This window comes from Leucopleurus acutus, assembly GCF_964270905.1.
Source record: "Leucopleurus acutus genome assembly, chromosome: 4".
NCBI classification, from domain to species: domain Eukaryota; kingdom Metazoa; phylum Chordata; class Mammalia; order Artiodactyla; family Delphinidae; genus Leucopleurus; species Leucopleurus acutus.
In genome coordinates this window covers 125,426,923-125,449,279 of record NC_139146.1, presented here as the reverse complement: position 1 = coordinate 125,449,279, position 22,357 = coordinate 125,426,923, and the positions used below count along the sequence as shown (strand labels likewise).

The following is a 22,357-nucleotide window of genomic DNA, read 5'->3' as shown; positions in this document are numbered from 1 at the left end:
GGATAACAGGCAGCACTTCCAAACTTGTCTGACCATAGAATTTTTTCCATGGAACATCTTGGGAAAATAAGGCTCCTTGGAGCATTCTTGGGCAAAAGCTACTCCATTATTATTCATTTCTCTTTATTATTTAGTATTCTATATTATTTATTATACTTTAGGGTGAATCTTGGTAAAGACCATGATATGGTAAGTAAACTCTTCACTCAGGGCATGGAGGCCCTCGTGCATTCACTGCCTATTTACGCAGTGTGGGTACAGAAGCCATTGAGATACCTGCCAAAGCAGAGTGGGTGGGCCAGGACAGGCGCAGGATTGGAGCCTCCCAGGCCTGCCACTCCGGTTCTACCACTTATTTCAACCTTGGCCAGGTCTCTCAGTTTCCCTGGCCTTCAGTTTCCATGTCCATAAAAAGAAAAGATAAAAATATCAGCATCTCAGGACTCAGTTCCAAGCTTCATGCCTGGCATGTAGGAGGAGCTAAATAAAGAGAATGATTGTTTTTGCACATGCTATTAGGGCTGTTAGGTGTTCCTTGCTGCCTTTTCTTCTAAAACAATTGACCTTGCTGCTCCCCATTGATCTGCATTAAGAACAAATTCTGTCTCGCATTTAGAGTCTCCCCTCCCCCAGCCACGGGACCCCAGTCCACTTCCCAGGCAGTGTGCAGAGCGTGCAGGCAGTCGGTGCAGTGTGCAGGCAGTCCGCAAAGGCCCAGATTTGGATCTGATTCTGATTCTCCTTGCCGGCTGACAACTGGCTTGCCCCTTCTTAACGTGGTTTCTTCCTCTGTAAAATAAAGGGAATGAAATATTACCTAATTCTTAAGGTTGCTGGGGGGGTGGAATGAGAAGGAATTCTTATAATACGGCTGGTACTTGCCTATGTACAGTAACTGCTCAGTTAATGGTGGCAATCATTTTACTATTGTTATAATTATCAGTCATCACCCTTCCACCTGTGATTCTCACCTGAGAAAAGAGATATATCTCTTAGGGTGTTTTTCCCCCAACTATATTTATTCTGAATGCCCAGCTCCCACCCTACAGGGAAGGGGATACACTCTTCTCCCCTCCTACCCATTGAGAAATGCAGCTGTAGTGATTCACTGGCACTGGTGGGAAGGTGTTTAAATGTTGAAGCATTTGTAAAATGCTTAGAACAGTACCTGGCATACAGCACTAGGTCCAGGTTTATTAATGCTGGAGCTGCCATAACAAAATACCACAGACTGGCTGATTTAAACAACAGAAATTTATTTTCTCACAGTTCTGGAGGCTGGAAGTCCAAGCTCAAGGTGGCGGCAAGGTTGGTTTCTTGGGAGGCCTCTCTTCTTGGCTTGGAGACGGCCGCCTCCTGGCTGTTTTGTCCTCTCATGGTTGTCCCTCTGTGCACGCACACCCCTGGTGTTTCTTCCTCTTCTTAGAAAGACACCAGTCATATTGGGTTAGGACCTCACCCTAATGGCCTCATTTTAAGTTAATCACCTTTAAAGATCTTAACTCCAGGGCTTCCCTGGTGGCGCAGAGGTTGAGAGCCTGCCTGCTGATGCAGGGGACACGGGTTCGTGCCCCAGTCTGGGAAGATCCCACATGCCGTGGAGCGGCTAGGCCCGTGAGCCATGGCCACTGAGCCTGCACGTCCGGAGCCTGTGCTCCGCAATGGGAGAGGCCACAATACTAATAGCATGGATTAGGAGAAGGAATTTAAACCAGACGTGAAGGACCAATACAACTTATCCAAGTTGAAATGGCATCCTGGGCAAGCTACCAGTGTGGAGGACAAAGGCAAGGGGAAGAGGAGTGAACGTGATTAATGTTTTAGGGGGGACACATCCATGAGAAGATGCAGGGGGAACAAAGGTCGGAGGGGTGGAAAGTGGCGGGGGCACTGGGGAGAGGAGCTGGACAGGTGAGTGTTGGAGTCCACAGCTCCTTGAACACCCTCTATGCTTTCACACCTGGGTACCTCCATCCATGAATTCTTTCCCCAATTCTATCCTTCCCTCAAGTCTCACCTTGTATTTTAGAATCCACTGTGGTGGATTATTATTTCTGCTGAGGTCTTATTTCCTGATGGTATTACGCATTACTTGAGGTCAAAGATGACATCTTTAATCATTTATAATCCCCAACCCACAAGAGCACTTTGCCTAAGTACTTTGCCTATTTGAATCGAATCAAGTCATGACTTACTGCATGATTTAACTTCCTGCTCACCACTGTCAGATTCCAGTTTTGAAGCCCAGGGACACACAGACCAGGCAACAAAGCACCAAGCTCAAGGGCAATCATCACATGTATTCCCATGCACAGGACTGTGCTAGGCAGTATTAGACAAACAGTACTGACCTTCTAAGAACCTGTCTTTTCAAAATCTATACTGTTGGCTACATATGGGGAGAGTTTATATAAATAATTAGAAGAGTTCAACTTTCTTTTACAGTTATAGCTTTGTTTTAGGACTCTAAGCTTGTCTGTACTGTACAGTCAGGTTGTTAGGTGGTTGTTCCATGATACTGGAGCATTCATGATTAGAACAGTTCCCCCTCTGCATGTATTGAAGTCAGAATTCATTCAAATCCAGCTACACACATAAGCTGGCAACTGGGGTTCTGCTGTTCCCTCAACTGGTCCCACATACTGAGCTTCTTGAGGCCCTGATTTCATGTCGTAAGCTACATAGTTTTCATAAAACATGTATCAGGATTCATTTAACAACCTTAAATAACGTGTGTTAATTTTGTGTATTTGTGAAAGGGAACCATCACTTTCTGTGCGATATAAAGGATTTCCAGGGGTAATTTTGACTCACATTTTCACCTTCCTCTCTGATTATCCAGCCCTGTAGTTAGATGGGCCCCTGCTGTTTGAGCTCCTACTATGTGCCTCATACGTGGCTGGGTCCTGGTATAAAGGGAGGGGTGAGATTCTGACCCTGACCTAGAGGAGGCCATAGTCTGGAAGGGGACAGGCGTGTGACAAATGTGGTACCTTCAGTATGCGTACCTTCAGAGGCTGAGGTGGGGTGGGGGATGAGGCTGGCAAGCAGCAGGGAGTTAAGGAAGGATCTAGAGATGATATCTAAACCAAAGCTGGCCTTGAAAGAGAAAGAGTCTGTCAGATGAAAGGAGGAAAAGGGAGGTTTAGATGAAGGGAAAGAAGATGAGAAACTAAGTAGTTTCGAGGAACTGTAAATGATTCCATTACCTGGAGTGTTAAACGAAGTAAGATAGCAGAGAAGAGGTTCTGTTTCCTTGCAAAGGAGCTGAGACTTTGTTCTGTATACCTGTGTTTCCCATAAAGCACTTGAATTCCTTGGGGTGCTTGGTAAAAATGAGAATTCCTGAATTCCATACTGCATTTACAGAATCAGAATCTCTGGGAGAGGGACCAGGAATCTGCATTCTACCAGCTCCATGGTGCTTCTGCACGCTGAGGTTTGAGAACCATGTGGGTGAGGGGGAGGCACTGAACAGTGTAATGTAATGTAGTGACTTGCTGAGACACTGCTTTTTAAAGAGGCTGGGGACATTATAGGGGATCTACTGACAGTGTGCCCCGGGAAGCAGGGAGCTGCTTCCTGTTGCAGTAGTCCATGTGAGCTGTTACAAGTGCCAGAACTAAGAGTGATGCGCTGGAGTAGAGAGGACGTGGCAGATTTATAACACGCTTAGGAGGGAGAGCGCAGGACTTGAGGACCAAATTGAACTTCCAGCTGTTTGACTTGAGTGATGTAGGGGCGTGAGCTGTGGCCTCGGAGGCTACACAGCCTTGGGTTCCAGCTCCAGCACTGCCACTTTCCTACCCATGCAGTTGGGGAAGTTACTTCACCTCCAGTTGCACCTCTCCAACCCTCCACCTCTGAACCCCAAGTCTGATCTCTTTTCTGAGTTTGGTTTTTTTTTAAAACTCCACATATAAGTGAGATCATACAGTATTTGTCATTTTCTGTCTGACTTATTTCACTTAGCATAATACATTCAAGGTCCACCCATGTTGTTGCAAACGGTAGGATTTTTCTCCCTTTTATGGTTGAATAATGTTCATACACGCACACACACACACAGCCCACAACTTCTTTATGCATTCATCCATCGATGGACACTTAGGTTGCTTCCATGTCTTGGCTGTTGTAAATAGTGCTTCTGTGAACATGTGGGTGCATGTATCTTTTCGATTTAGGGTTTTTGTTTCCTATGCAAAAATACCCAGAAGTGAAATAGCTGGATCATATGGTAGCTCTATTTTTAATTTTCAAAGGTCCTTCATACTGTTTTCCATAGCGGCTGTACCAATTTACCATCCCACCAACAGTGCACAAGGACCAACAGTCCACATCCATGCCAGCATTTTTTATCTCTTGTCTTTTTGTTGATGACCATTCTCACAGGCATGAGATGGTATCTTGTTGTGTTTTTAATTTGCATTTCCCTAATGACTAGTGACGTTGAGCATCTTTTCATGTGGCCTTTGGTGAATCTTCTTTGGAAAAGTGTCTATTCTGGTCCTTTTCCCATTTTTTAATTGGGTTATTTAGTTTTCTGCTACTGAATTGTATGAGTTCTTTATTATGTATTTTAGATATTAACCCCTTATCAGATATATGGTGTGCAAATATTTTTGCCCATCCTGTAGGTTGTCTTTTCACATTATTTTTATAAATTTATTTTATTTTACTTTTGGCTGCATTGGGTCTTCGTTGCTGTGCGCGGGCTTTCTCTAGTTGCGGTGAGCTGGGACTACTCTTTGTTGCGGTGTGCAGGCTTCTCGTTGCGGTAGCTTCTCTTGTTTGGAGCACGGGATCTAGGCATATGGGCTTCAGTAGCTGTGGCTTGTGGGCTCTGGGGTGCGTGGGCTTCAGTGGTTGTGGCTCGTGGGCTGTAGTGCGCGGGCTCAGTAGTTGTGGTGCACGGGCTTAGTTGCTCCACGGCATGTGGGATCTTCCTGGACCAGGGATCGAACCCATGTCCCCTGCATTGCCAGGCGGATTCTTAACCATTGCGCCACCAGGGAAGTCCTTTTCACATTATTGATAGTTTCTTTTGCTCATTGACAGAAGTGTTTTAGTTTGGTATAGTTTCACTTGTTTATTTTTGCTTTCCTTGCTTGTGCTTTAGGTGTCATATCCAAAAAATCGTTACCAAAGCTTGAGTCAGGGAACTCTATTCCTGTTTTCTTCCAGGAAGAAATTAGACCTGGTTTCAGGTCTTATATTTAATCCATTTCAAGTTAATTTTTGTCAATAGTGTAAGACAGGGGTCCAGTTTCGTTCTTTTTTTTTTTTTTTTTTTTGCAGTACGTGGGCCCCTCACTGTTGTGGCCTCTCCCATTGCGGAGCACAAGCTCCGGACGCACAAGCTCAGCGGCCATGGCTCACGGGCCTAGCTGCTCCGCGGCATGTGGGATCTTCCCGGACCGGGACACGAACCCGTGTCCCCTGCATCCGCAGGCGGACTCTCAACCACTGCGCCACCAGGGAAGCCCCCAGTTTCGTGCTTTTATGTGAATATTCTATTATCCTAGCACGAAGTTTTTTCTCTCTTGAGTATTCTTGGCTCCCTTGTCAAAATATTAGTTGACTGTATATATTTGGGTAATTTTCTTGGCTCTTGATTCTGTTCCATGGGTCTGTTTTTATGCCAGTACCATACTGTTTTGATTACTATAGCCTTATATTATAGCTTGAAATCAGGGAGTGTGATGCCTCCCTGCTTTGTTCTTTCTCAGAATTTCTTTGGCTGTTCAGGGTCTTTTGTGGTTTCATATAAATTTTAGGAATGTTATTTCTACTTCTGTAAAGATTGCCATTGGAATCTTGATAGGAATTTCATTGAATCTATAGATGGCTTTTGGTAGTATTAACATTTTAACAATATTAATTCTTCCAGTCCATGAACACAGAATACCTTTACACTTATTTGTGTCTTTTTCAATTTCTTTCAATATCTTGTAGTTTTCAGAGTAGAGATCTTTCACAAACTCCTTGGTTAAATTTATTCTTAAGTATTTTATTGTTTTTGATGCTATTATCAGGGAGATCAACATCTTTGTTTCTTTTTCAGAAGATTCATTGTTAGTGTATAGAAACGCTACTGAACTTTGTATGTTAATTTTGTATCTGCATCTTTACTGAATTCGTTGAAATCAGCCGTGATGGTAGTATTTACACAATAGAAACGGACCAATGCTACAAATCAGAACTCCTCCCCCAGCCCTACAGCCCTTGCCCCTCAAGAGCCAAATTACCAGGACAACATATAATCATCCTTAGCTTTGAAGGAATGGAGGCTCAGGAGAGCCCAGGAAGGAACCCAAGCCACCTGTAACTCTGATGCCCCTGCCTTTTTAATTGCACGACGATTCCTCTTCATCTAAAATGTCCTTTAACTACTGTGGTTTTCCAAAGTTAAGATATATGACATCTCCCACACCTGAAAACATAATGCATGCCCACTGTGAATGAGTTATTGTCTTACTCTAATATTGAATTGCAAAACAGTCCTAAAGGAGTGTAGGGAAGTGGCTTAGAGCATGTGTTGATTCCTTGAAATGCGGGGATTATTTTTCTCTGCACTGTTAAGAGTTTGCTGACTAGAAGCCATGAGCTGGTTTTGTCAGCTACTAAAAAAATCATTGAACAACGGGGAAGCCTGAAGAGGTGGGAGGGAGTGAAAGAATTACAGATGAATTGTTTCAAATTATGCAATTCATCCACCATACCTTAATGAATCCTTGGGATGTGTTGAATGAACCGCTCATTTGTACTCTAGCTCAGTGTGCTCTCTTGTCATATCAAATGGATGCGTAAAATCACTTAGCATGAGTTCAGAGGCTTTACAGGAAGGTGTGATATTTTATGCCCCTCTTCCCTGCCTCATCTCTGCAAACCATCACCTTCCCTGCCTAAAAGGAAGGGAGAGCATGCTAATTTGGCATCTGAGGTCATTATAGGTACCCTGTCCCCACCCCTTGAGAATCTCATCCTTGGAAACTCCTCTTGGATTTCAAATGTAAAATGATGCCACTGTTATGAGTGTCAGGCACTCCGCTGTGTTGTAGGATGCAGCAGAGAACAGGACAGATGTTGCCTCGTCCCCCAGGGAGCTCATAGTTTCGTGAGGGAGACAGTGAACCAGTTAAAATGGAGTTTTCTGAAAGATTTAATGGAGAAAGCATGATCCATGTGAACCCAAAGGGTAATTATCCTCACCTCAGAAACCTGATATCCTAAGGTCCAATTAGAAGCAATGTGTGTATTTAAAAAATATATAAAGGGTCGGGAGAACCAGGTTTTATTCTTTGCTCTGTCTCTTCCCTACCTTTGTGATATGCCTAGCTTCAATTTCTCATCTATAAAATGGAATGATAATATTTATCCTGCTAACTCTTGGGGATTGTTATAGGGAGTGCACAAGAGAATGTATATGAAAGTGCTGTAAATATTACTGAACACTTCCTTTTCCCATGATGTAATGTGGGTTGTAATTTACTCAGTCATTAATAATTCATTTAGGGACCCATTCATTCAGCAAACATACGTTAACACGTACTTGGTTAAAGATCCCGTGTTAGACCCTATGTTTGGCTCAATTTCATCCTCTTGCATTATCCCATTCTAAGTATCTAGTTTCATTTAGCATTAATTTTCTTACTAAGTTGGAGTGGGGGTGAGAGGAAATTTACAGTTATTGATCCCCTATTTCAATCCAGGAACTTATTACCTTACCTCTGTCATCTTCCTGGAGGCAAGGGCAGGAGCACAGATAAGAAGCTGTTGGTTTGAAAATTCACTCTGTGCTTCATAGGCTAGTTTAAAATCTGGGGAGTCTGGGGAAAACAAGTGTAATTATCTTATGGAATTGTTGTCAAATTGTTTATAATTACTTTTAAAACTCACATTACTCATTTTACTAGCCAAAATCTAACCATCAAGTGAAATCTTTTACATCAGAGTAGACAGGAAAAGATTTTATAACTACTGTATATGTTTTATGTTACATTTATATTTGTTATGAAAGAACTAGTTTTCATTATTTAGAATACTTTGTGGAGGGTGGGGAAATTTTCTATAGACTAAATAGTATTTACTAAATATTTTGCAGAGGGATGCATGACCCCAAATTATTTCTAACTTCTGCAATTTCTGTTATTTTATTTTGGTCGCAAGACACTTTACAAACACTGGGACTTCGGGCATTTCAGTGTAATGATACTATGCTGTAGTTCTGCAACATTACTCAACATTAAGATTTTTCTAGTTTAATTGCTAGTAGAAATAGTCAGCATTAATTGTCCCTCAAGAGTACGCTGGTGGATTTCCTTTAATCCTTAGGAGTAACACTATGTTCCTGCTGTACTTAAAAAAACGCAAATAGAGTTTTTTGTAAAAAAAAAGAAAAATGATGATCAATAGCTCTGACAGGACAAAAGATGCTCATAAGAATCAAGTGTTGTTACGAAAATGCCAACCCCAGCTATTTGGAAACCGAGCCCTGTGGCTAAAAGAGAAAGATTTTTTAAAACAAATATAAAATTTAAGTGGCAATGCCTGTTGCATCTAGCTCTTTCAAAAGTATGTAAGCAATCTGGGACTAACAGATGTGCCTCCAACCCTGTGATTTTTTATTTACATGTGGGGCAGCAGACTCAAGCTCTAGTTAACTTGAGACCAAGAATAACAGGGGGGCCAACGCATCAGCCTGGAGCTTGGAGGGGGTTGGAGAACCTCCTGCCAGCAGTGTGGTCCTCTGCAATGTAGATGTGTTGCTCTCATGGCAGGTACTGAGCATCCTCACATTCATTTCAAACTGGGCAGAATCTTCCTTCTCCTTGGTCCAAATGGTACTGATAGAGTCCAACTAAATGTCTTCCCAAGTTTTAAAATTATACCCCCAAGTACAATTCTTTCCCATTTATACTGACACTTAAAAATGTGTGTTTATTTCTGCAGAGAAAAAAAAAGTGCTAGTATTTTTTGCTCATATATTTTCCTTCAGCATCACCTCTATTTTTTCCAAAGGACAATTAAATCTTTTTGGCTAAGGCACCCCTGAACTTCTACTAAAGCACGTGTCTCCATTTTTCCTTTCATTTCAAAACTCAACTGCTGCTGCCTGCAGAGCCTTCTCTGAATAGAATAGGCTTTGTCCTTAGCAGGATGGACCAAAGTTTAAACAGAAGAGGGCAGCAGGCAGGTTTAAGGACAGCAGACCAATGTTCATGTACTCTGTGCAGGTGCTTCTTACTCCCCTCCCCGTTTTCAGTATTTCTTTCCCCTGCCTGTATGTCCTCTGAGCCATGGGTGCACTTCCAATTTTACAAAAGCAGGATCTAGAACAGCCTGGGTTTTTCTTTACAGTCAATTCTTCTCCAGTGTCACTGGTAGGACTTTTTTTTATTATGTTTCTTTATTTGGTCCTCAGTTCTTCATCCCACTAATAATTTCCATGCTTCTATTTATCAACCTTTTTTTTGTTTTGTTTTGGCTGCGTTGGGTCTTGCTGCTGCGTGCAGGCTTTTTCCATTTGCGGTGAGCAGGGGCTGCTCTTCGTTGTGGTATGTGGGCTTCTCACTGTGGTGGCTTCTCTTGTTGCTGAGCACGGGCTCTAGGCACGCGGGCTTCAGTAGTTGTGGCTCACGTGCTCTAGAGCACAGGCTCAGCAGCTGTGACACACGGGCTTAGTTACTCCGCGACATGTGGGATCTTCCTGGACCAGGGCTCGAACCCATGTCCCCTGCATTGGCAGGTGGATTCTTAACCACTGCGCCACCAGGGAAGCCCTTTATCGTTTTTGATGACTTAAGTTTTTATTCTTGAGAGACCCTGGCCTTGCCCCCACTACCTTTTAAAAAGTATTTATAAACTGAGTATTTTAGAAGAATTATTTCTTTTCCTGGTCCTTCGGTTTTGCTATACCTGTTAACCAGGTGTTACTCAGACATCAGAAGGAATGACCAAAAGCTAATACAAAGTGGGCACATACCTCCTTCAGGGGCCAACCACCCCTTACCCTGCCACCCACCAACAGATGCCAACGCACCATTTTTAGAGTGTTAGCTGATCCCATGAACTTGAATGCTATAGGGATTCTGTGCAGATCAGGTACAAAGATCATCTCTGCTGAAACATCTGAAATAAAGTAGAATCGTTTGTCCTACAACCTAGAAGACATTCTTTTGAGGATCTGGATCTCAGAGTTTTGTTTCATGTTAGGAAGAGATAGAGAGGCGGTGAGTCATCTTGTTAGGGTCTAGGATCTCAATAAAGCAACTACCCTGTGGGTCTGGTGAGAACCAGGTGATAAGATGTTTCACCCAGCAGTTCTGTTGTTGATTTTGTTCTGAGTTTAATTATATCGCAGTTTTACTTCCTAAATGCAAAAACCAGTTTCCTAAGCAGGCTAAGCACGGGCTTGACATTGGCCATCGGCAGCATATCTTTTCTACTCTTTCCTGAGGCCCTGCATTGACGTCTAAAAACAAATATCAAGTTGCTATTTTGAATATGAATGAAATGATAAAACTGAGGCATAGCGCTCTCTCTCCAACTATGAAAATTTAAACCTCCTTCCTGATCATTTCTTTCTTTCTTTTTTTTTTTTTTAATTGCGGTACGCGGGCCTCTCGCTGTTGTGGCCTCTCCCGTTGAGGAGCACAGGCTCTGGACGCGCAGGCTCAGCGGCCGTGGCTCACGGGCCCAGCCGCTCTGCGGCATGTGGGATCTTCCCGGATCGGGGCACGAACTCGTGTCCCCTGCATCGGCAGGCGGACTCTCAACCACTGCGCCACCAGGGAAGCCCACTTCCTGGTCATTTCTGAGCAAAGTTCCTTCTGTTAATATTTGCATGGTCTTATTAAAATGAGTTATAAACACTTCATTTGAAACAAAAACAAACATCTGTTAACTGTAGTCACCTTAGTTTTATTTTTTCACCTGCTTCATCTCTTCCATAAGAAACTCTAGAAGGATGAGAGTATGACTTGGATTAATTAATTTTCTTTTGCCTTTCTTATTTATTTAATCTAGAAAACATGGTCAGGATATCTTTTACAGGAAAGAAACACAACTTATGAGATACTGAATCTTTGAAAATAAATCACTCCAGTGTATGAAAATCAGCCTGCTAGTTTTATAACATCTCTGACCTTACAGTTTGTTAAAAGTGCTGAAAGTCAAGTGTCCAGGTGTCTAAGAGCTGCTGAGTGAGAGGGTGGGATTTTGGCAGAGCTCCCAAATAAGGCCCGCTCCTATAAAGTGTCCTTAATTGTAACATTAGTTTTTATAATTGTGTCTTTGTGAAACCTAAATATATTTTAATCATGTTAATATGCAGCTATAGTTTAATAAGAGAAGATTGGTATTTGCCCCTCGAAAGGTGATTTTGCAAAGACTTTACAGAATTGGTCTGGAAGAGAAGTTTAGTAGAATATGGATTAAGTCAGGGGAGGGGTTCCCCTTTTTCTTTAAGTGTAATTTAAAAAAACATTGCATTCTCAGGCTACCTATAGAAGACTGAATGTTCTCTTGCCGAAACTGAGAAATCTAACTCTCTATTGTTTAATTTTCTGTGCTTTTATCGTTTATTTTCAGGAACCAAAGGAAGAAATAAAGGGGAATTTACAAATCTTCAAGGGGTAGCAGCATCTACAAATGGGAAGATATTAATTGCAGACAGTAACAACCAGTGCGTGCAGGTATGGCCCCTAATTGTATAGCTTTAACCACTTACACTGATAAATAGATAGACCTGCATAGTTTCCTACTTAAGACTTAAGATGCAAGGAAAGAAAGGGAAGCTTATGATGTATATATAAGCTATTTTTCAAACAGAGTTTGCATGTTCTGACCTGTAGTACTTATGACAGATGTTCTTGCCTGTCTTTCCCACTCATTTCTATGCTAGTTCACATTCCAATGAATGTAATTTGTTTTCCAGATATTTTCCAATGATGGACAGTTCAAAAGTCGTTTTGGCATACGAGGACGCTCTCCCGGGCAGCTGCAGCGGCCCACAGGAGTAGCTGTGCATCCCAGTGGGGACATAATCATTGCAGATTATGATAATAAATGGGTTAGCATCTTCTCATCAGATGGGAAGTTTAAGGTAAGATTAACTACAACTGGCCAGTCGAGAGAAGGGACAGGAAATACAAGATGAAATTGTCTTTTTCTTTGGATCTAGATCCAATAAAATATTCAGTTTTTCATATGTAAAGACGTCTTGACTTCGTTACATCTAAGTTTAATGAAGTGAGAGTCACAATGACATTGTCATAAATCTACTCATGTATAACCTAAATGTGGCTTCATTTTATAAAGCAATTAGTTTGCTCAGTTGCTTTCTTTTATACATTTTAAAAAATATTCTTTTCCATTATAGTTTATCCCAGGGGATTAGATATAGTTCCTTGTGCTATACAGTAAGACCTTGTTGTTTATCCATTCTAAATGTAATTGTTTGCATCTGCTAACTCCAAACTCCCAGTACATCCCTCTCCCTCCCCTGCTCCTTCTTGGCAACCGGAAGTCTATTCTCTATGTCTGTGAGTCTGTTTCTGTTTCATAGATAGGTTCATTTGTGGCATATTTCAGATTCCATATATAAGTGATATCATATGGTATTTGTCTTTCTCTTTCTGAATTACTTCACTTAGTATGATAATCTCTAGTTACATCCATGTTGCTGCAGATGGCATTATTTTGTTCTTTTTAATGGATGAGCAGTATTTTATTGTATATATGTACCACATCTTCTTTATCCATTCATCTGTCGATGGACATTTAGTTTGTTTCCATGTCTTGGCTATTGTGAGTAGTGCTGCTATGAACATAGGGGTGCATGTATCTTTTTGAATTATAGTTTTGTCCGGGTATATGCCCAGGAGTGGGATTGCAGGATCATATGGTAGTTCTATTTTTAGTTTTCTGAGGAACCTCCATACTGTTTTCCATAGTGGCTGCACCAATTTACATTCCCACCAACAGTGTAGGAGGGTTCCAATTTCTCCACACCCTCTCCAGCATTTGTTATTTGTAGACTTTTAAATGATGACCATTCTGACCAGTGTGAGGTGGTACCTCATTGCAGTTTTGATTTGCATTTCTCTAATGATTAGTGATGTTGAGCATCTTTTCATTTGCCTACTGGCCATGTGTATGTCTTCTTTGGAGAAATGTCTATTAAGTTCTTCTGTGCATTTTTCAGTTGGGTTGTTTGTTTTTTTGTTGTTGAGTTGTATGAGTTGTTTGTATATTTTGGAGATTAAGCCCTTGTCAGTCACATCATTTGCAAATATTGATATTTTCTCCCATTCTGTAGGTTGTCTTTTTGGGGTTTTTTTGTGTTTTGTTTTGTTTTGTTTTGTTTTTGTTTTTATAGTTTCCTTTGCTCTGCAAACAGCTTGTAAGTTTGATTAGGTCCCATTTGTTTATTTCTGTTTTTATTTCTATTGCCTTGGGAGACTGACCTAAGAAAACATTGGTACGATTTATGTCAGAGAATGTTTTGCCTGTGCTCTCTTCTAGGAGTTTTATGGTGTCATGTCTTACATTTAAATCTTTAAGCCATTTTGAGTTTATTTTTGTGTATGGTGTGAGGGTGTGTTCTAACTTCATTGATTTACTTGTGACTGTCCAACTTTCCCAGCACCACTTGCTGAAGAGACTTTTTCCCATTTTATACTCTTGCCTCCTTTGTTGAAGATTAATTGACTGTAGGTGTGTGGGTTTATTTCTGGGCTCTCTATTCTGTTCCATTGATCCGTATGTCTGCTTTTGTACCAATACCACACTGTCTTGATTACTGTAGCTTTATAGTATTGTCTGAAGTCTGGGAGAGTTATGCATCCTGCTTTGTTTTTTTCCTCAGGATTGCTTTGGCAATTCTGGGTCTTTTATGGTTCCATATAAAGTTTTGGATTATTTGTTTTAGTTCTGTGGTAAATGTCATGGATAATGCTTTTTTTTTTTTAATACTGTCAGGTTTACCTCAATTCAATGAAAAACAATAACCTTTAGAAAAGGTTATTAAGAGGCAATTTATATTTCCCAAATTAGCCTACAAGTTGTCATTTATGAAGTTCCTTCTACTTTCTCAGTTCCTATCTATCAGTACTTTCTGTGATAGATGATATGGGAGAAACAGAATTAATAAGACATGGTCCCTACCTTTTAAAAATGTAGAAGCCTTTTGAGGAAAAAAGACAAATACACAAGAGATAACAGAAAACAATTCATGTCAGCCTTTAAGCAATCATAAATTGTTTGGTACAATCTAGAACCATAGTGTTATAGTATATGATATAGGAATTGGAGGGAAAAGAAAACCGGGGCCAGCTTCATGGAGAAAATGTGAGTGAGCTACACTTGGAGGGATCCCATCATTTGATGCACTTGCTGTTACTCCCAGCATCATCCTCTGTTTCTTCATCCAGTCAGTCACTGAAGAGTAGAGAGCCCTTTGATGACAACAGAAATCTCTCTTCTAAGGTGTCATCAAAGAATATTGTCATCCAGCCCATTTTCTACATTTGTTCACAAGAAGATTATGAAACACTTTGTCACAGGTGTTTTGAAGGCCGTGTTCACTATGCCTTCCACATTCCCCCGTCCAGGCTTCTCTTTCTGTTGACAACATGAGCTTTAAGTCAGATCAAACCACTGGAATCCCAGCTCTACGGTTTATTAACTGTTTGGCCTTTGGCAAATTATATGACTTCCTTGAGCCTCAATAGCCTCATATTTCAAATCTGGATTTAAAAAATCTGTCTTACAGGATTTGGGCAAGGGTAACATGAGATTTTATTTCTGGATTGTATATGTGCCTTGTATGAAATAGGCATCGAAGAAGAGTTCTTTTCCAGTGCCTCTAACGACGCTGCCCAAAACATGACGTCTGTTTGATCAGCTGTGATTTTGGCTTCATGACCTCATACCACCTGCTGGTGGTCACTCCTTCTTTGTCCAAACTTACAGAGATGATGCTCTTCATAATCGATTCTGGAATTCAGAAGATACACGAAGTTCACTCATTAGTCTCTTATTGGAGGAATTTATATTTTCCTTTTTAAAGTCATTGGATCACCACAGTCACCTCATCATTTTCATTAAAAGAAGTTACCTGTGTAATTATTCACCCTCAAGTTGGAGCCTCTGTTTTGCATGGGGCAGCATGTTTTCAATCTAGGAGAATAAAAGCTGTCATCTCTAATTCCACCGTATTGCACAAGAATCTTCAATTGTCATTGATTCGTTTTGTTCCACTAGAGATTTGATGACTCTGTATGATGGCCATATATACAGGAAGTTCTTTTGCCTTTCTGCATCTCTAACTTCCTCCTCTTCTTTTCTGTTTTCATAATTGTATTTGTGGTAAGACATACCCAAATATGACAGCTTTAACATCAATAGAATGAACAATGTTTAGCGACCTCTTGAAAATACCCCTTTAGTTTGGAGACAACCCGTTTGTTCTGGTTTCATACCTTAGCAAAACTATGACCTGTCTTTTCAAATTTAGAAACTAACACTAAAATAGTTATTGAAACAGTTTTATATCTACTTTATTGAAACACTTTATATCTAATATATTAAATTGAAACAAAGGTTTTATATTTAAGAGAGAAGCGTTTCCTAAATTAAGTATTTTTCACTCAGTGATTCAGTGTTCTAAATGTAATAGCCTTTCTTCTTGGAAGAACTGGGTTCTGATAGTTGGAATACTGTTGGTAACAATTGGAATAAACACGAAAGAACACTCATGCCCCCTAGAGGATTGGGGGAATGGATATGGTGTAGTTTCATCATATTCCCTTTTTTTAATAGATACTGATCAAAACCCAAAGGGTAAAAGGATAGCAAGTGAAAACACTTTTGTAGTTTAATGGGATTTCCTCCAAGTCCGATGGCCATGACCATAAACAGAGAGAGACTTATTTTCTTCTTCGGTGGAATTCAGTAAAATTAAACAGGTGCTCAGAAAGACAAACTTTTAACACAAATGTGGATTCTCTATATTTATTCCTAGTAGTTCTAGGGATATAATTTCTTATCTCCTTTTCTTTCTTTTACTCACCAATTTCTTAGCCCTGATTTTCATTCCTCTCTGCCTCGAATTTTTTGCTTTCCATCTTCCCTCCATCTAGGAAACTTTTGTGACCCCAGAACAGATGCAGAGACCCCTGGCCACCACATATTCTAAAATATCTCATCTCTTCCCTCTTCAATTTAAGGACCTATTTGTTGAGTTAAATACTTTCATTTAACTTTTCCAAAGCCAGGGTCTAAAATATCCTTGCTTATTGTTCTGTTTAAGATGGCGGACACATTGTCAGGACACATTGTCTTATTTCCCTTGGTAGAATCTAGTGCAGCTAAACGAGGAGTGATGAAAGGAAATGGAAGGAAAAGAGGTTTTGGTTCAACATTTAAGTTTTTTCTTTTAGAAGTGCACTAGTTCTGATTATATAATAGAATGGCACTGGTCCCTTATTTTCTGTTTTTATGCTACATAGTTATCATCCACTTGGTATTATATGGCTGAGTCATTCTAAGTAACAAACACTGTTCATAATATTAGGTAGTGATAATATTCTTGTTAATACTCAAGAGTTTCCTCTCTTCCTTTTGATCTCTACTGACATACCTTCCATTCTGACATGAAAGAAAGTATATAATTTTTTTTGCAAGCTATTATGTTATAGTCTCTGATCTTTGGGCTAGATTGCAAAATCAGAATTAAATTAACCAACAGATTCCCTTGCAAGAATGCCAGTGTTTCCTTCCTAAGTAAATGTACCTCTTTATTCTAAAGAGATCAAATCTGAATCTCAATCATTTATAAACTTACAAGATCCTACAAAGTCTGAACCTCCACTGTGGAAAGGCCCCCATCCCTCTCTCCATACTCTCTCTGCACGTATCTTCATGTGTTTGGGGGAAAGAAGATAATCCTGCGAGTCAAGTATAATGTCAGCTGGATAGGGTGGGAGAGAAGGAGATCGTGCTTGACAGTCTCCTTTATCCTTCAGAATCTGCACGACCCAGGAGGTAAATAACATAGCTGCCAGTTTATAGATGAGAAAACTGAGGTTCAAACTGGTGAAAGAAAGGATGAATTTTGCTTTGAAAGTTTGATCCTGGTCGACTGGACTAACTGTGGTGTCATAAAAATAATTAGGAAATCAGGAGGTGCTAGTTTGGGGTTTCTTTTTTATCTTTTTTTTGGTTTTTTGGTTTGTCATTAGTTGAGTTTGGGGTGATAACCTGTAAAATAGGCCATGACTAAAGATATGGATTTGAGAATCTTACACATGGAGGTGAAAGTTGATGCCATAGCATAAATGAGATTTTAGAAGTATGTAGAGTTGTGCTGTCCAATATGGTAGCCACAAGCCACATGTGGATACTGAGTTCTTGAAAGGGGGCTGGTCTGAATTGAGATGTGCCGTGACTGGATTTCAAAGACTTAGTCCCCTAAAAAGAATGTAAAATAGTACATTAATAATTTTTATATTGACTACATATTGAAATAGTACCTTTTTGTTATATTGGGTTAAATAAATACATAACTAAAATGAATTTTCCCTGTTTCTTTTTCTGTTTTTTGATGTGGCTACTACCAAACTTTAAGTTACATATGTAGCTTACATTACATTCCTATCAGACAGCATTAACAGAGAGAGGGAAAATAAGGGGACTAAAACAGAACCTTTGAGAAGGTAATTTTTTTTAAGTTTAAATTTTTAAGTTAAAAAGTAACACATGCAAATAGATTTTTCAAATAAGCCTACAGAGAAGTATAAAATAAGAGTTTTTCCTACCGTCACTAATATCACTTTGGAAGATATAAACACTATTTGGTTTCTTACTTTCTCTTCCAGGAACATGTATACAGACAAACACATATTTAATACAGATGGGCTCAGACTACTCACTGTTCTGTACCTTGCTTTGTTCAGTAATATATCTGAAGGTCCTTCATAAGGACCTCCATAAAAGGACCTTCATAAAAAGGTCCTTCAAAAAAGAGGGTAGGCGCTGTGTCTAACTCATCTTTGTCTACCAGGTGCCATGTAGTGGGTGCTCTATCAGTGTTTGTAGAATTAGTGAACAAATGGGTGAATGAGTAAAGTACTACTTTATAAATACTCTAGAAGATGGAGATAGAAAAGTAAAGGTATAAGACATGTATTTTGCAACAAACAGACATTTATATGCATACTATAGTCTATTCAGAAAAATGAGTAAGATTTTAAATGCATATTGTTTAATAGAAATCTAATGCTTTTTTGTCATTTTAAAATACTGTGAAAACTGGAACCAATCATCATTATTACCCTGTAACAATGCTAGACTTTGGAAGTTAATATATTGAACAAATATTTGTTGAGTACCTGTTAGGCACCAAGAAGTGTGCTAGGCTCTGAGTACACAGTGCTGGATAAAACAGACATGATTCCCACCCGTGTGGAACTTAATTGTAGTAAAGTTCAATGGCAGATGCCTCGCAATTTCGATATTAATTACGACATATAATAATGACAGTGACTGCTTCCCTTTAATGACTGCTTCCCTAACATGTGCTATGCTCTACACTAAACACTTTACCTACTTTATTTTACTTAATATATATTCCAGAAATATCAGTGGAAGTGACTGATGTCATTTTTTGACGTTTTTAATATATAAGGAATCTGAATCTTAAGGAAATTAAATCCATTTGTGCTATATCAGGTGTGTCCGAAGCAAGTGACAGGTGTGGGACGGTCTTCCTACTCCTCACTCGGTGATCTCTTGCTATACCACACTACCTCTTTACAAGGGAACTGTGGCCCTAGTTAAGGAGATTCTAGAACAATTTTGGTAGTGATTCCTTAAAAAAATGATTTCCTATAAATATCGGTAACAGATAATGGAGGTGACAAAGACAGTTTTCCAAGACAGACGCTCATTGTGGCACTGTGCACCTCTGTTTGAACAGTCAAGTAAATGTTTGCTGACACCAGTGTCTGTCTTCATGTTCTGGAGTGCTTTCAACTTCATTTCTGCACTTGTTTCTAACAGACAAAAATCGGATCAGGAAAGCTGATGGGGCCCAAAGGAGTTTCTGTGGACCGCAATGGGCACATCATCGTGGTGGATAACAAGGCGTGCTGCGTGTTTATCTTCCAGCCAAACGGGAAAATAGTCACCAGGTTTGGTAGCCGAGGAAATGGGGACAGGCAGTTTGCAGGTACACTCGATGGTAATATGTAAACCCCCTTTTTTATGCCTCTTCTGCTCACATTTGCATGATGTTGGAGCATGTTGAAGACGCCTCCTCCCCAGTGTTTTTGCTGGCTTTGGGAAAGATACTGGGGATGGAATCTAAGCGGAAGCATGGTTAGATGCTGCTCAATGACTCCGCCCACAGTAAGTTCAACTGCAGCCCGTGTGTCGCTTTTATTGGTGGCAGTTTACAACTCAGAAGTCTAACCTTCAAATATTAACATTAAATAAAATATAAGCTTTAAGAAAATGTTTTTTAAATAAAAATGTTTGACGAACCATGGAGAACCTCCTGGTTCCACCTGGCTGTAGCTTTATTTAAAGAGCTTCTGAATGAGAATACTTTTCACCTGTCTAGGTGATTATACGAGAGCAGGAGTTGAGAATATTTGCTAAGCACAGGAAGGGCGGTCTCTTTTCCTTCTTTTTCTGGTGTGCCACTTTGCAATCACTTCGTTTTTTACATCTGCAAGAAGAGGCTGAAAACAGTTGATTAATTTTCTTTTGGAAAGGATGCTTTTGGCAATTGGTGTTAATTTGCATAACCTTTCTTTATGCTTTGTCTCCAGTTCTGCCAGGTTCTGAATGTCACCCCAAATTACAAAGTGTGGGTTTCTGCTCTACTTGAAAAAAATGTTACATATTGGTGCTAAGAGTTACCATGTCTCTCCTCGGTGAGAGCTGAGGGTCCTATGTGACTATCAGGGAAGCTGGCAGATGTGACTTTCAGATGGTGGTGCGGAGAATGATTCCTGATGCTTATTGCTCATTCCACTTCATGAGGGCTGCTGGAACTCTTAGCTTGATCTGGAAGAAGGCAGAGTAGACAGTCACAAGTGTAGAATGCTATCGAATTCATGTTATCTGGAGCCAGAGGTCAGGCTGAATGACCTTTCAAGGACTGAGTTTACGATTCTTTGTTCTTTCTTAAATAACTAAGTTAATATATGAAGTTTCGTAACTACTGTGTTGTTGTAATCATTTTAGTTGTTATGGTCATCACATATTTTTTCCTATCTTTATTTCAGGTCCCCATTTCGCAGCTGTAAATAGCAATAATGAGATTATTGTTACAGATTTCCATAATCATTCTGTCAAGGTACCATAAACACATCAATTGTTGTTAACTTTTAACTGCTTTTATTGAGGACTCAGTCTGGGAGAAAACATAACACTCATATATACACCCAGGACCTAGGGGAGGTAGCCAAAAAGAGAAGATTTTTGTTTCTCCTTAAAGATGCGGGTTTTAATTTGGACATACAGACTTTGGAGAGTCAGAAAAGTGAACAAAATATGGTGGCAATAAGTTTTTTAATTTGAAACTGGTGTAAATGGAGATAACTTGAAAATGAAATTCAAAAAAGCAGTTGCTTGGGGGCTTCCCTGGTGGCACAGTGGTTGAGAGTTCGCCTGCCGATGCAGGGGACACGGGTTCATGCCCCGGTCCGGGAAGATCCCACATGCCGCGGAGCGGCTGAGCCTGTGAGCCATGGCCGCTGAGCCTGCACGTCCGGAGCCTGTGCTCCACAACGGGAGAGTCCACAACAGTGAGAGGCCCGCGTACCGCAAAAAAACAAAACAAACAAACAAACAAAAAAAAACAATTGCTTGAGCTTAGAGAGACAGAACTTTCTGAAGCTTAACGTTTCGTGGCTATTCAGTAAATTAAAATGGATCACTTTCTTCAATTTTCTGCATTATAAGACCTTTCAAACAAAATTAGATATCAGAACTCTGCTACAGCAACAGATATGGGGAGGGAAATAGCCCTGGCATGCATTCATGTAGTGTATTTCATACATCTTAGAATCCTTTCACACACTTGGTGTTCCTGAGAAAACAACGCCCACCCCCTCTCCCAAATAGTGTAGTACATCTTTCTTACTAGGTGGAGGAGAGAAGAGAGATTTGACCTTTATTATGAGCAAACCAGGAAATATTAAAGTGATTGAAAACCAATGTCTCACTTACCGAAAAGAGAAAATGTTTAATGACATTCTAGACCAAGCTTCTCAAAGTGTAATGTGTGTTCCATTGAAGGGGAGGCCAGGTGGTCCTGGGCAGTGCACTGGCAGACATTTTTCTTTTAAGTGTTGTGTATATATTTTTAGAGTTACCTTCTGTTTACATCAAGTCATACTGGTTTGCACTTATAGAAGTGATATAAAATTTTCCTTGTAAGGAAATTCATTTAAATTTTTTAAAGTGATGCATTTCACATGTGAGGGAGGATAAGAAAACAGCACAGGTGGTAGGCCAATGACTAAAGTTTGCACTTAGAGACAACCATTGAGCAACAAAACTTTAAAAACAATTTGCCATTGTTGACAGCTAGAATAGCTAGATGGGGATAGGATTTTAACACCCTAAGGTACTCTCTCTTCACTGCTTCGTTTCCCCATCTCTTCCTGGAAGAAGGTACTTTTAACCTGAGTAAATGGGAAGGCCTTGAGCTTTTGAGATGGGTGTCAAGTCCCTGTGCAAAGAGGAGAGCACAGTGGGCCATGGTGATGGGGCAGGATGAGGGGAAATGGTGCCCGCTGCTGCTTACTTGTAAGGCTGCTTCCTGCCATGTAGTCTCTCCAGAGTCGCTACCACAGTGGTGGGGCTCCATTCTCATCTCCCTGCCTCTCTCAATGCCCAGCCTTGGTAAAAGGAAGAGGACAGTGGGAAAATCTTTGGAGGAGGAGAGAAACAGAGAGCAAAGAGGCAGCAGGGCCTGCGCTTGTGACGGTCCTCTCAGGGGGCTGTAACAGTCCTGTGTGATGAACATAACTATAGAAGGATAACTTGGCTATTATTACGCTTCCTGACCTTCACTCTCTTTATAGAGGAATCCTTCATTTAACTGTAGCGCATTCAATGAGAAGAAAATGCATATAGATCTTAACAGTGTCAAAGGCCAGCAAAGCCTGGCATAGGTGCTGCCTACCCCCACCAGAAGACAGTGATGTTAATCAGGTTGCTCTTTTCTACTAAGCACACCTGTGGGCTCAGAGCCTTCCCCGTCCCAGTGCCCCAGGCAGCTCTCTGAACCACCTAGTGTTGGTATGTGGGAGGGCTCCTGTTTACCAGCCCTGACGGG

At 40.5% G+C, this 22,357-nt stretch overlaps 1 protein-coding gene across 1 annotated transcript in view; it reads left to right on the top strand.

Annotated features, from left to right (window-relative positions):
• Positions 1-22,357, top strand: part of TRIM2 (tripartite motif containing 2) — a 97,259-nt gene that overhangs the window by 66,114 nt on the left and 8,788 nt on the right. The window contains exons 7-10 of the mRNA XM_082837999.1: positions 11,593-11,696; positions 11,939-12,106; positions 19,066-19,246; positions 20,298-20,368. Coding sequence (XP_082694125.1) covers positions 11,593-11,696; positions 11,939-12,106; positions 19,066-19,246; positions 20,298-20,368 — 524 coding nt within the window. The remainder of the gene's footprint in view (positions 1-11,592; positions 11,697-11,938; positions 12,107-19,065; positions 19,247-20,297; positions 20,369-22,357) is intronic.